This window comes from Neolamprologus brichardi, chromosome 17 (genome assembly GCF_056152115.1).
Source record: "Neolamprologus brichardi isolate AB-2024 chromosome 17, ASM5615211v1, whole genome shotgun sequence".
Taxonomy (NCBI): Eukaryota; Metazoa; Chordata; class Actinopteri; order Cichliformes; family Cichlidae; genus Neolamprologus; species Neolamprologus brichardi.
This window is the reverse complement of record NC_142120.1, coordinates 17,038,008-17,052,526: the sequence shown is the minus strand read 5'-3', so window position 1 is coordinate 17,052,526 and position 14,519 is coordinate 17,038,008. Positions and strand designations below refer to the sequence as shown.

The 14,519-nt window shown below is 41.4% G+C and overlaps 1 protein-coding gene across 2 annotated transcripts in view; it reads right to left on the bottom strand.

The window, feature by feature from the left end:
- LOC102778455 (ankyrin repeat- and BTB/POZ domain-containing protein 3-A) overlaps nucleotides 1–14,519 on the bottom strand; it is a 249,547-nt gene that overhangs the window by 24,017 nt on the left and 211,011 nt on the right. The window contains exons 5-8 of one of the 2 annotated variants that reach the window (XM_006780877.3): nucleotides 13,566–13,731; nucleotides 3,980–4,069; nucleotides 1,082–1,183; nucleotides 221–314 (exon numbers count right to left, since the gene is read on the bottom strand). In XM_006780877.3, the coding sequence (XP_006780940.1) occupies nucleotides 221–314; nucleotides 1,082–1,183; nucleotides 3,980–4,069; nucleotides 13,566–13,731 (452 nt within the window). The remainder of the gene's footprint in view (nucleotides 1–220; nucleotides 315–1,081; nucleotides 1,184–3,979; nucleotides 4,070–13,565; nucleotides 13,732–14,519) is intronic. The other variant, XM_035908257.2, reaches the window with a different exon arrangement.

Genomic DNA, 14,519 nt, shown 5'->3' with positions numbered 1-14,519 from the left:
AATGTAAAATTCCCTACACTCTGGAATCCCAGATAGTAATTGAAAGTGATGCATTAATTACAACTGTGTGAGAACGCCTTCTGGTGCGCTTGCAGTCAAACATGTCGTGACTAATCCCATATACGGGGCATCGGTCGGGAATAAGAATACTTGGGTTAAGTGTGCACATCCATCGGAAGCCCAAATTAAAGATGAGCCTTTGCTGCTTGTGTGTGATTACCTGCAGCGGCGGCCAGCTGAAGTGGGGTCTCTGTGTAATTCTCCGCCCCATCCTGCAGGGCGCCCTCCACATTCGCTCTATTATCCAGCAACAACTGTGGCAGAGATGGGAGGCAGAGGAGGTGGAGGGGAGAGGGGAGGGAGGAAGAGGAAAACAAACCAAAAAAAGGGGGGGGAGCAGGGAGAAAAAAAAATACAGGTAGAGGGAGAAGAGGGGATGTTACAGTCAGGCTTGGCAAGAGGAAAAAACCTCAACTGGTGGAAACCTAAACCAGCTCAGAAAGTCACTGACATTCTAGCTATGCTTGATCATTATGCTGTGTGGGGGTCTTATTCGTCTGTGTTGAGCTGAAGACGAAGAATTTATATCTCCAAAACTCTGATTTGCGCTGATGCAGATTAATAATTGAAAAAATCCTGGAGGCGCTGGTATTCATCAGGCTTTCAGCCCGTGTCAGCTCACACAGTAATGACTGCAACAAAATGTGTTTTATATATTAAAACTGAACAAAACACTCAAATTTTGGCATCCCTGGGGGGGCTGTGCATCAGTGCTGCTCTTCAAGGTTCTTACTACTTCTTACTTCAGGATCAGTCTTCAGATTAGGGTGGAAACAGGGGCCTGGGTCAGACCTACACTTAATTTTAGGAGCTATACATAATCCTGAGCCAAGCCCTCTCCACATAACTGAGATAAACACTACACAGAAAGGACCAAGAAGGAGAAAGAAAGGTCATTTGGCATCATCATTATTATGATGCACCATCATAATAATCACCATCATCATTATTATCCTCATTTTGGTACAAAGGATAGGGCAAGGGCCACAGGTTAATGGTTACAGGTCATAAACATCACTACCTGCACGACAGGGACGTGTCCGTGTAACACGGCGAAAGTGAGTGGCGTCCCCTGGCGCGTTTCAGGATAAACTGAGGGGTGCTTGTTTACTGTGCTTGGCACCTGGGAAGTCATAGGTGAAGTTCAGGGAGAGAGATATATATATATTTATATATACAGCCATTAACATTCACAGCTCAGGGCGGGGGATGGGGGGAAAGAGGAGGAGTGAGAAGCAGTATGCAGAAGGGAGAAGTGTAAGCAAAGGAGGGCAGGATGGCACAGGGAGATTTTCCTCTTGAGTTTCATAGAAAATCTTTAGCAGCTTGAATCCTGCCTCTCATCTCAATCGTCACTCTAAACGTCAAAGAGCATCTGCCTGGACGAGGCTCTCTCACCACACTTTGTTGTATCTACAGCTCCACCCTTTATTAGCGTTTCATTTCAAAGGGGGATGAAACTAAGAGAGAAAAAGCGCAACACTGACAGCAAACACTGACAACAAACACTGACAACTAACGCCGAGGAGAGGGGCGGTGCTGACTCACGAGCGAAGCAGCGAGTGAATAAAATCAAACAGCCGTACCAGCCTTATGCTGTTCTGTGGTTTCTAAAGCTGCTTTTTCACCGAGTAAATTAAGGAAATTATTTCTAAATGTCGCCTGGAGGACAAACAGATGTTAAATAATACGCCACGTTTCATTTGAGGTTTGATGCTAAACAACAGCGGGACTGTTAGAGCTTATGTTTTTACAGGAATTAATTATTTATGACGTTATAATAAGAGTCAGTTCCAGCAGAAACGGAGTCAGTCACTGGCTGTCACTGCAGAGAAGAACTTAACTCATTTTTACTTTACTTAGAAGCTTAGGTCTACTTTTCTGTGCATGTATTTATCCACACAGACAGATTTGGTCTTGATTACGGTTACAGTTTAAAAGCGGCAGAGGTGAATTTAACTGTGTAGCTTTGAAACGCTCAAAGCAAAATGTCAACGTCTAACTCGGGATTATCGGGGTTATCCAGGTCACTGTTTTTTCAACTTTTTACCTCCACAGGGAGGTTATGTGATTGGCTCGGTCTGTCTGTTTGTTAGGAGGATTACTCACAGAGTTACAGATGGATTCGTATGTAAATTTTTACCATAGGTGGGTCTTGGTGAGATGTTTTTGGAGTCACTCCAGATCTGGATTGAAGAATTTGCGTCATCTATTGTTACAATTCAAAACACATAAGAAGAATGTGTCTACACTGAAAAACACTCCACATGCTGCATGAATAACCGTCTAGATCTAGGGACTCAATGTTTGCATGATGTGGAGGATTTTTCAGCCACGGCGTAGGTATGTCGTCTCAGACTGCCCTTTTTTTCATGGTTAAAACCTGCTGCTATGAGCTTTTCTTCAGTCTCTCTGGTGTGAGTACACCTTTCTCTGTTTGTAATTGGTGTGATGGTGCCAACACCACCCCGTACTACAGTGATAAAACCTGGGTTGATGCAGCAGTTGATAACCACCTTCTTCGGGGCACTTATCCAGATTTCTGATGAACCTGCTTCATAGTACAAGGCCTTATTGTCTCCATACTTTAAGACATGCATGTTGATTTGTGAACCTTTGTATTTTTTTCTATCCAATGGACATCATTTGATTTAACGTGTACCGCTGACTGATGAAGAGCTGCGCTGCTCGTAAACTCATGTCTGAGGCTCTAAATCAGAACCTAAACACTACATTTTTGCAACCCATAAGCCAAAATTTGGGGTTATTATGTCAAAATGAGACTTGTTGAATGAAAGTTCTGGGAAAAATAGCTCAAAATTTTTGACAAAACATGAAATCTGGACATATGGATGATAGGAGAAATGCTACTTTTGAGTCTGTTTTAGATTCTTTTGGGTTGCAGGTACAAGTGATCTGTATTACAAGACAAAGAGGACAGAATATTTGAAAAACTGAACTTTTTTGACAGAAAATTGCTCTTTCTTATAACTGTGAAAATTTCACAGCTGTATTCACACCAAAATTCCTCCCGAGCCGCATTCTGGGGGCAGTTGCTCTAGTTAAAGCAGGATATGGTTTTTGGAGAGCAAACAGCATTCAGCTCGTCTCTGTTTATTGGTGTTATAGCTGAAATGTCAGACAGATATAATATCTCAAAGCCTCTGCATAAAACTTTACAGCGAGGCTCCAGTAGTGAGGTGTTTTCACTTTGTTTGAATTTATGTTAGCTTCATCTTTCTTATTCTATAAACCACCGGTTGATTTTACAGGTATCGCTTTGCTTCTGAGTCAACACTACACTTAACACAAGCATCAAAGCAATGGAGCAATCACAGTGATCAATAATGAGGTCACTATGGTGAAGGAGAGCCCATAAATGGTGTTACTTTTGCATTTTCTAACTGAAAATTAAAGCGATTACACACATACAAGCACACACTACAGACAGAAAAACAGGAATTCTAACAGTGCACTGTTAAGTACAACAGATAGGTGCAATGATTTTCAAGCTTCATGCAGAGTCTGTGGTAGCAAGTTACACTAAGTGCACACAATTATAAAAGAAATGTATTATTGATGTGGTATAAGCAAACTGCTGCTGGATTTACAGTGTAAAATGTAATGAAATAACTCCCTCAAAGTGGATCATTTTCCTGTATCGGTGTTAAAACAGCGATACTCGCTTATTGCTTATTGGTGCGCTTTGTGTAATGAGCTGCCGGGGGAACAGAGAGCATGCTGAGAGCAGGTGAGACAATGACGATAGGGGGAGGGGGAAGGAAGAGCAACACAAAGTGGGTTCATAGTTTCACTGTTTACAGAAACAAATGTGAACAAACATGTTAGACCAGAACAAAAAAAAAAGTGCAATCATTGTGACACTGCTGCATTTGACTAGCGGACAGTTGACACTGACCTCGCTGTTGATGTCCGCTCCGGCGTCAAGAAGCATCTGGACCATGGCCTCATCACCACGAACGCAGGCATACATGAGAGGGGTCATTCCCTGCAGGATGAGACGGGGAAGAAAGGGGGAGGATGACATATTTCTACATAGTACCAAAATGGGAAGCTGTTGAATGGTAGCAGAGATTCCACCCAGCAAAAAGGCTTGGGAAAGAGATGGAAGAGATGATTTTTCCAGATGTCTAAACAAGGTGGAGATTTGTTTAAAGAGTGAAAGGTGAAAAGGAATCGTTGGTGGTCGCTGAAAAGACGTCCTACTATGTCTAAATTTAGTTGAAAAGTGGGCATTCTTTCCTCTCAACACATCTGTAGATTCAGTACACAGTCATTTCCTTCTATGAAGAACCAATGCTGACTGGTGCACCACCCTCCTACATTAACCTCCTGGGACCTGGCGTCCACATATGTCGACATCACTTGTTGGGTTATTTAGACCAAAATACAAAATTTTGCTCTACAAGGGCCTGATATCCACTTACGAGGACATTATACTGCCACTGTTCCATCAAAATTTAAAACAAATATCCTCATACATCATCTCATTTTTCTTACGAACAAAAATCGGGTAAAATATAAAAATCTGGTGATTCTTTGTTTTTACATTCATCGGGTCCCAATATGCCCAAATATCAAAGAGAAATTAAAAATGCATGCCATGGAAGAGTTCGGGTCTTAGGAGGTTAAGGAACAATAAGCTTTGGCTCTCTGGATGTCCCCCCGAAATAGGCTGACCATTTAATAATTACTGTGACACATAACCCTGTGAGTTATGGTGTTGAAGGTTCTATAATGCATTTTAACCAGACAAGGCCAAGGCCTATTAAGGCCTCTTTGCTACCATAAACAGGATTTATTTGACAGCACTCACTGAACTGACCCATACTCACAACAAGTGACCAAGTCCAAGAAACTCAACGAAGGTCTAAGAAGGCCAGTGTAACAGTGGTACCAGTACATTAAACAAAGTGGATGGAAAAGTCTAAGAAAGATAACTATTTACACAAGTTGGAGAGGTCTCTTGGGGGCATTTCGAAACAACTGCAGATTCCTAAATCATCAGAAACTAAAGTTATTCTGATGTGTCACAACTTTACCAAGGTCTGTGAAAACACCTAAAAAGTCACCATCTGTTAGATAATTGGTTTATATGTTCAGGAACAATCTGGGAAACACCTAGGTTCAAGCCTAGCATGTACTGGAAACTGCTGGAACACCAGCATCACTGTTCACAGTGAACCTCAGGTCAGCTGTTCTACAAAGTGGATGGAATAATGAAGAAGGAAGACTACTTCCAAATTCTTCAACTTCACTTTAACTCAACAACTAGATAGTTGAAACGTTGGTACTTTGTCACTAAAATGCTAATTAAATGTTGCATTAAGGAAACCCAAAGGCACAGAATTAGAAGTTTGACAATGAACTGACAGGTGGTTGAAAACAGATTAAGTTAAAGTCTTAGAAGTGAAGGCATCTGCCTTCTTGAAGCCTACGACTGGGTGACCCACTTTACTCACTGTTAGAAAAAAAAACTTCAACCCTTTTTTGGCTACATGGTACCTCAAATACTATTGTAACAATAGTTAAATGGGATTTAATAATAAACATCTCTAATGAACAAAGTAACTGTAATGAGCTAAAGGATGCTAACAGCGATTACTTTCTCTCAACAAGAATGAGGATTTCAATGCCATAGCAATATATGAATCTGACTACGTGTCAGAAGTGTTTGTGAAGGAACTTGCTAGCCTCCTTTTTTTTGGTAAGCAAACCTGTTAAAAACATACAAAGCCAAATTAAATCAAAGTACAAAAACCCACAATAACAAAGGATCTGAATGGCAACAAAGACTAAGCAGAGATTTGACTGGACCATTTATTACTGGGTCAGTTTGCTTTAATACTTTACATGCACTGAATAATCAGGCTGGATCTGTGAAATGAGCTCTGCATCATTTCACTTTTTTAATTATCTAAAGGCCAACTTCTCACACAAATGTGTGATATAGATTTTGCTTCAAGGGAAATTTCTAAGGATGTGTTCAATGATTACAATCAAATCACTCGATTGGAGTCCTTTTTCTGATTTGCTGCTCATCATCCAGTAAGTGTACTCCTGCTGGAGGTTAGGACCTCTACCAAACAGAGAAGGAATTACATTGAAAACACACTTTTGTTATTTCTCATGCAAAAATGTTGATTTCACTGCTATTAACAAAATGCCTTGAGAAATAATTCCAGGTTATTTCAATCTGGTGTTATTCCTGTAAATGTAGCTATTGCAGCTGTGTGGGTTGTGCATATTTTAATAGGAGGCGAGAGGTTTGCTGTTCAACAAGAGACCACTTCAGACGACTAACTGCTGTACTTAGTTTCAGTCAAACTCAAAAACAAACATTTAAACTTATTCATGTACACCACCTTATACGTACTGCTCTATTCTTTGTAAGGATTCACGGGGTGTCTGGTACCAAAACCTTGGCAGGGGATCTTTTCGTTTGCGGGTGTGCACATCTTGGAGATTCTAGCTTCGATTGGGATTCAGTGATGTTTGAAAGGTCAAGCTTTTGGCTCTTTGTCCTGTTTTTCAATCAATTTCCAAGGTAGAGCACAGAGCAAAATCCTGTAGTGGCCACTGAGTGCAATTGCTACTGTTTCATGTGCAGCAGTATTTATGTGGCACATGAATGCCACAAGCAGCGTGAACAAATGTGCAAAATTAAAGAAAAAGTTCTGGTGCCTCATTGTCAAGACTGCTCTGAGATTATAACAGAAGGTTTTTGTTAACTTTTCTTATCTTTTTATTTAACTATTGACCCACCATAAAATTCTAAATAACCAGGATTTTTTCTGCTATTTAAATGTTTATCTATTACTTTGTAACCTTGGTTTTTAGTATGAACAGTCTTGAGGAAATTCTTTGTAAGTAGGAAAAGCTGTAAAGCTTAGTTAAAAGTCCAAAATCTATACCTTCCTTTACATTCTCCAAAGCCATCCAGTGTCAGACTGGAGTCTTTGGTGGGCTAATTCTGGTCCCAGGGCCATATGTTTGACACCCTTGCTCTAGTGCAGTGATTCCAAACCTTTTGGAGCCACTATTTCACATTAGAAAAATTACAGGGCACACCACCAAACAAAAACGTCACAAAAAGCATATTGATTATTTTTCCCCGCACACCAGGCATAGCAAAATCGGCTCGGTTTGTCCCCAGTATACCTTTTTTGCTACCTTCTCACCACTACTCATGCTAGGGCCTTCATCTGGGTGGGAATTTTCTCTTGGACCCAGGTCTGACTGACTACTTTTTCTTTTCAAATATTTATTCATTCCTATGACTAATATGTAATTTCTTCTTCATCTTCTTGTGTTTTACCGGCAGTTGGTAACCCAGTTAGTTAGAGCAAGGAGTTGTAATGCCCTCTAGTGGAAGAGAATGTATTTGTTATGTCCGTTACTCACGCAGGTCACTTAGAGCACTAATCAGCTTACAGCCATACGACCCTGAGCACACCCAATCTCGACTGATCTCAGAAACTAAGCAGGGTTGGGCTTGGTTAGTACTTGGATGGAAGAGTATTAATCAGGTGGAACCAGATAGTCTTCCACAGCACACCTGATCATTTCTCACAGCACACCTCTGTGCTGCAGCACAGTGGTTGGTTTTTATCTGCTGGTCTGCTGGTTTCTTTCTGTGCTCAGTCCAAGATCATCATTGCTGGGTTACCTGGAAACGGTTTCCAGGTAAAGCTCTTAAAGTGCACAGAATAAGTAAAGTATGAATCTGTGTGTGAATCAGTGAAAGTGACTCTCGGTGTTAAGAGCCTTGAATGGTCAGACCAGAAAGGCACAATAAAAATGACTCTTCCTATAATAACATGATGACGACTACCGTAACCACAACATTAGCTCGTTTATTAGAAGAAGATCACCATTTTCTTCACTGCTGGCTACCAATCGATCCCGTTCTGTAAAATGCAGTGAGATATAATAAGTATGCACACACAGCACACAATATCCGTCAGTTTCTCGCAGCTTCTTATTTACTGGACCTTTTCATTACTCCCTTAAAATAACCGTGTCTTCCCAACAAGGGCAAAAGCACAAAGGTGGGCTGTGAAACTCCTAACATAACTTTTTCTATCTCTGCGTGTCTCCATATGCACAGAGTATTCTGACACGCCCACACACATTATGCTGCAGGATGAAGCTGCTTCATCTAAGTGCTACTGCAAAGAATTGCATAAGATCAGCAACAGCAACAACTTAAAAATGACCTTTATTGTAAACGAGGCACCGAGATCTTCGCATTTATCAGACTTTTCTAACTGTTTTAAATGAGCTTCCATAAAACAGACTTCAATCATATATCTGATCTGGGCCATTATGCTCAACAGAGGCCTTTTACGGCTCACTCATAACACACCACAGCGCTTTATGTTGAAGACTGATCTCCCTTTGTGGTGATTCATTCTTAAACATTTCCTGGACAGCAATCTACTTAATCAGCAGACGGCTAAAGGGCGAGAGACGGCGGACCGCGATGAGCATCGTGATAAGTTCAAAATGTCTCTTAGCTGTTATGACAGACTCCAGCTTTTACTTTATTGCTCCTGTAACGCTGTCTGGTCTTTTGCTCCATTTAGCCTCCTTTACAAGAAGATAAAAGCCTGCATGTCACAGGCTCGTATTTATGTGAGGGGAGAGGAAGGAAAACATAAGTCAATACAATCTGTCAATTTAACAAGCATCTGTTTTTCACATTTTTTTGTAATATCTTATAAACAATATATAATGTGTTTAAGCAAACATTAATCAACCAGACCTGGACTTTATTTTTAGATTGTCTGAGTGAAGAATTGCCAAGCACATCTTAATAAAACCTAACTAGGCACAGCTTATTGACCGCGGAAAGTCAGATTGCACAATTAACTTCCACTTAGCAGCACTGGGAATAGCCAATATTTCCACGAACCGTCGAGGGTGGAGATTCCCAAGTGACACTTGGCTGTAGTGGGACTAAGATACTGACCTGACCTGTCAGTGCTCAGAGCAGGAAAAGTGTTGCAGTAGCAGACAACAAAAGAGAAATCCTTTCTCCTTCCACTTTCAGGATGAACAGGAGGGTCATGGCACAATCTGTAGCTGGATGCCGCTCTGCTACAGCCCTGAGTCGCTCCTCTCCTCCCTGCTTGAGTAATTTAAGTGATCAGTATGCTGGGTGGTGTGTGTAAGCCCCCACATCTGCTTCTTTGCTCTTCTTCACCTGACTGCTCCTCCTGCATCCCGCCTACTGCCACCTTTGATTAATCCGGTTCTCCAGCCCCCGGCTCCATCCACAGCACCATGAAAGCTGTTAAAAGGACTCATACCTCCTGTTTGCACACTGCAAAGTTCAAGGTGACTTGATATTGGGTGTTGCTTCTTCTTAGCTGAGGCATTTCTCATTCACACACATCCCTGGCACTAGGCTGAGAGGTGCTACTGCCTCCTGTCTTTTTTCTTTTTAGGTAGGCGGCAATGAGTGTACGACCATTGGTCAGGGACATCAGGTAAACTTGGGTATTTATTTATTGTATTGTTTGAAGTTTTGGTTCTTATATTTTCTAGAGTGAGTTTTGGATACTTGTTTGGTCACGACCTCTGGGTAGTGACTGGAAAAATGAGGATCTGAAGGGTGTCTCTCTTAGGGACAAATGGTGAGGAGATCAGGAACGTTTCAGAGTACAGATTCTACTCCTCCACATTGAAAGGAGGCACCCAAAACACCTAGGGATGGTCCACTGGACCATCCCTAGGTGCATCTTGGTGTCCCCCAGAAGAGTTGGCGCAGGTGGCTGAGCAAAGGGGGGGGGGGGGGGGGGGGGGTCTAGGTGTCTCTGCTCAAAGTGGAAGAATGAATTTCTGGTTCACTTTTGGAGACATTTTATGATTGTTTTAGTGTAAATTTTGATTTCTTAGTTTGTCTTCCTGTTCATTCCTTTTCCCTCAATTCTTCCCTCGTTTCTGTCGTTATGGCGAGTGTTAATCTTGTCTCTGTGTTTAGTATTTCCTGCGCTAGTTTTACTTCCCGTGTCTTCTCCAACTCTCTGGTTGTTCTCACTTCCAGTAATTATGTTCCCATCAGCCTTCAGTGCATGCTTATATATGCTGTCTTTCCTTTGTTACCCCTCTACCTTTTTGGATTCTACCACTTTCTTGTGTTTTTGTTGTACTTTTGTTACCTTTTAGACTTATTTGTGAGCACATATATTTGTCCTGAATAGCTGGTCCTCAACTAAAATTCCACAAACAATAACTGTGACACACTTCTGCTTTTCTTCTTATTCGTCTTGTGATTGCTTTGCTTCTAAAATTTTGTTGCCAGTAGAAAAATCTATAAAATAAACTATCTGGTTAATTAATGCTCCTCCCCCTTACCCCAGTGAGCTGGGGTCGTAACAGGTTTATTTGTTACTTCACTGCCGCCACTGCCGCAATGTTACTACATTGCATGTGGTCGCGGTCCACTGATTATTATATTTGTATTTTCTTTGTTATCCATGCGGTAACATTCATGTCCCCGCTGGGCCACTGCCAGCATGTTGTGGTGTTTAATGAGCAATTAATAGCAGCACATGAGGCAGGGGCTGTGGGGATGAGACCACTCCTTTGCAGACCTGTGAAATATGCATTTTTGTGCTGAAAGGATTAAGAGGAAAAAAAATGTTTTTTTCATTGCCAAGAGGAGTTGGTGCAAATTTTAAGAAATGTTTGTCGAATTAAGTCAAGTTAAGGATCCTACTATGACTTCATCTTAATTATATGTTTAAAAAAAGGTAGAAAATAACAATAATTTCATGTACTTTTGAGACAGTTCTGCTGAAGTCAGAGTGAGTCAGAGGTTACAGCATCTTTAGCTTTAGTAAAACTGAGGGATTTTAATCAGATCCTTGAGGTCTTAAAGAGGGCGAGGCTTAGTCACAGTGCATGACGTGGAGATGCAAAGGACTTGATGTCTTCACCTCGCTCACCTGATATATTAGATCTGGAGGAGGATGAGGGAGAAATAAATAAATAAAACCCCTGCTATTCTTTTCTGTTTTAAACATACTTTGCTCTGCCAGCTGTTATAACCTGAAATATTGTGGTTTTATATGATGAGCAGGTTTAGTTGACCATTCCATTTTCTTTTATTCATTATTATCCCTTTGCTGTCCTCAAGTGAAAGTTGTTGCAGGCAGCATGTTTAGGCATGAAGGGCAAGTACATTTTGGAAAAGTGAAAAAGAAAGCAAAAATACACAAAAAATGAGGATTATTGCAAGAACCACATATCTGTGATACATCAGCAGCTTAGAGAAGCAGCTTTCGCGGTCCTTTTACTGCCAAGAACTAACACATCTACGTTGCCAACAAATAACAAACCACCATGTAAGATGTAGCTCTCCATCACAGACAAATGCTCACATGCGTTAATAAAACTAAAAATAATAAGGAACTTAATGTGTGAAGCTGTTTTTGTAATATTTCAAGGGCTGATTGAAAGGACTGCATCACTGGGATCCACTCGATGGTGCTTAAGGGTGCACAACTGAACCAAATACACAGATTCCAGTTTAATCCCCAGTTAAAACCACTGGTGGACCAAGTGCAAAACATTTATCATCTACGTTCTGCTGCGAAACCCTGCATCCTGGCATTCACGTAGACGTTACTTGATGTCAACGTCTAAATGTTGCTTCAGACTGACCCACCATCCGGTCGCAACCGTCTGCAATCTTTGTCGGATAGAAGTGGATCAAAACACCAAGGTGTTTAATCTGTCATGAACTCCAGACACTGATCAGAGCGAGAACGTGTCAGATATCACAGAAACAAGCCCAACGAACCACTGCCTATGTCCAAGTGCCAAATCACTTGGACTGTTTTTTGCACACAGTCGGCGAATTGCCGTTCAAATACTAATTGTTTCCTACATGAATCATCAGTCTGTTGATTGACAGAAAAACAATCAGCAATCTACAATTGATTTTTTAGGCAACTAGGCGGTGGTTAATCGCAGCTCGCTGAGATATGTGATAAAATGTATGATTTTTTTTTTACTGAAATATAATGATCTGGCTTAAAACCTGTGGCAAGGTTCTGACTTACTATAGGTTTTATATAGAATTTAGACGAGTGAAAGGTTAATCAATAAAGTCAATTATCACTAGGTGCAACCTCATTTTAAGCTAAGACCTGAAGATCTAAGAAATGTCATGGTCCTGGGCTATGTTGGCCCAGTATTTTTAGTTTTCGAGTGTTTTGTATTTTGTTCTTTATTTATGCCTTGGTTCCTAGGTTCTGTTAAAATGTTCCTTATTTGATTACCCCCTGTGTATCTGTGAGCCCTCGTTTCCCCTCCTTGTGTTTTATTCCATGTTTTCCCCAGCCCGTTATGTCTGTGCTCTCCCCGTGCTCTCTCTCCTCCTGTCTGAACCTCTGTGTACTTCCTGTTTTACTTTGACAGTCTCGCGTCAGTGTTGCGTTTATCCTGCCGTGTCTTGTTATGATTATCAGTGTCACCTGTGTTCCCCGTGTGCTCCCACTTCCCTCGTTAACCCTCTGTGTATTTATGTCTGCGTCTCCCTCAGTTCTGTGTCGCGTTCTCCCTCATTCATGGCCGTGTGTTTCTCCGTCTATTACGTTATAGTTTCCCAGTTTAGTTTGTATGGTTTTGCTCTCCAGCAATAAAGCTGTGAATTTTGAGTTCATTCCTGCCTCCGTGAGTTTGCAATTGGGTCCTCATCCAGCCTGCACACAGCCAAAGAATGACAAGAAATGCCTTTGAGACTGGATGGATAATTGAGATCTTTGCACTTCTGTAAAGTGTGGGTTCATCTGATTGTTGTTGGATGAGTGTTTCGAGCCTGGTCTCACTCCCAAATCATCACAAATGAATGCTTGGTCATTACGCCTTTATTACTGTCATAAGATGTTTTCTTAACCCAAAAACTCCAAGCAGTTTTTGGTACCTAAATCTCTCTAAAAGTGAAAGTAAACACAGAGAGAAAATGAAGCTCCCATTGGTGACAGTGATGATTTACCACTCCTGCCCTCATTGGCGGACACCTTATAAGTATCCCAGAGGCGGCATCTGCTTTGACAAAACTGCAGTGTGTGAAATTTGAAAGGTTGGAGTTTGAAATTGAGTTATTACTTTGAGAAGAAGCGGCAGGACATTTGTGCAGGGTTAGTGCAGTACACACAAACAAAGAAAACATACACAAAGAAAGAAAAACTCTCTTAAAAATGTGAATTATTTTCCTTCTGCATTAAAAAAAAAGAAAGATGCATGAAAACTGTATCGTGGCATAAGAATTTAGCACACTGCATTACTCAGCGAGAGAGCAGCCTGTGCTCAGCATGTGTGCATGAACTGCACTGGGTTGCCAGGTACTTGCTAGAAATCCACAATTTATTGTATCTCCAAACCCTGAGCTTTGCAAATGTAGGATTTTAAAGTTGTTATGTATATGTGAGTGTGTGTGCAGGTGACCGTGGGTGTGTTAGGTGCCAGACCTGCTCGCTCATGCTGTTAATGCCATCGGGCCCCAACAGGTTCACAGCCTGCTTGACCAGGTCCGTCCGACCGCAGTTGAGCATCCTGAAGCCCAGATCCTGCAGGAACTTGGCCTCTGTGGAGGCTGCGTCCAGCTTTCGGGTGGCACAGAAGCAATCCTCGGCTCTGCAGACAGAAACAGCAGATCTATTACTTTGATTAAGACGAAGCTTATGTCAGAAATGGATTTTGAGATCCGAGCACATACATCGCCACGGCATGCTGAGGGAAGCTGAAAACGATTGCTGATCAGGCTTTCATAACTCAAATTCTCTTTATCAGGAAACAAACTTGCAACTTTATAAGTACTGATCTGCTTCAATTTGAAAGTCAGTTCCTTAATATCTGAGTTTGTCAACACTCACTTCTCTTTGATTGCTTCTGATTCGGTACTTTTCTTAAGCAGCTTCTCTCCAGGTAAGGCTTCTGCTGTGACTCATTATTACCCACTCACGTCCCCCGTAAAGCCTCTTAATCCAAGCATCTGTCACAACTGCAGTTTCCACAGAGAAACCTTTGCCGGATGTTGGTCTACATATACATGACAGTTAAATCTGACATATGCAAAGAGATGCATTAATTGGCACCTCAAAGTAGTTCATTTATTAGTTCTTTACAAATACATGAAAAGTGAAAAGACTCTTAACCCGGTGACTCTGTGACAAATTACAGAAAGATTACAGAGTGAGCGCCGACGAGGTAAATATGGTGCACGGCTTTGTAACCGCTGTGGAGTGTTTGCAAATGAGGGAAGAAAGAGAGGGCGAGCGAGGCGAGACTGTGAGTGAGTCAGAAACAAATACAGAGAGAAGATTTATAGGTTACTGCTGTCCAAGAAAGAAGGACAAACACAGCAACTGACAAGCCTCATGAAAAAGCTTTTAAATTTTACAGTGCAAGGCTAAATTCAGTTC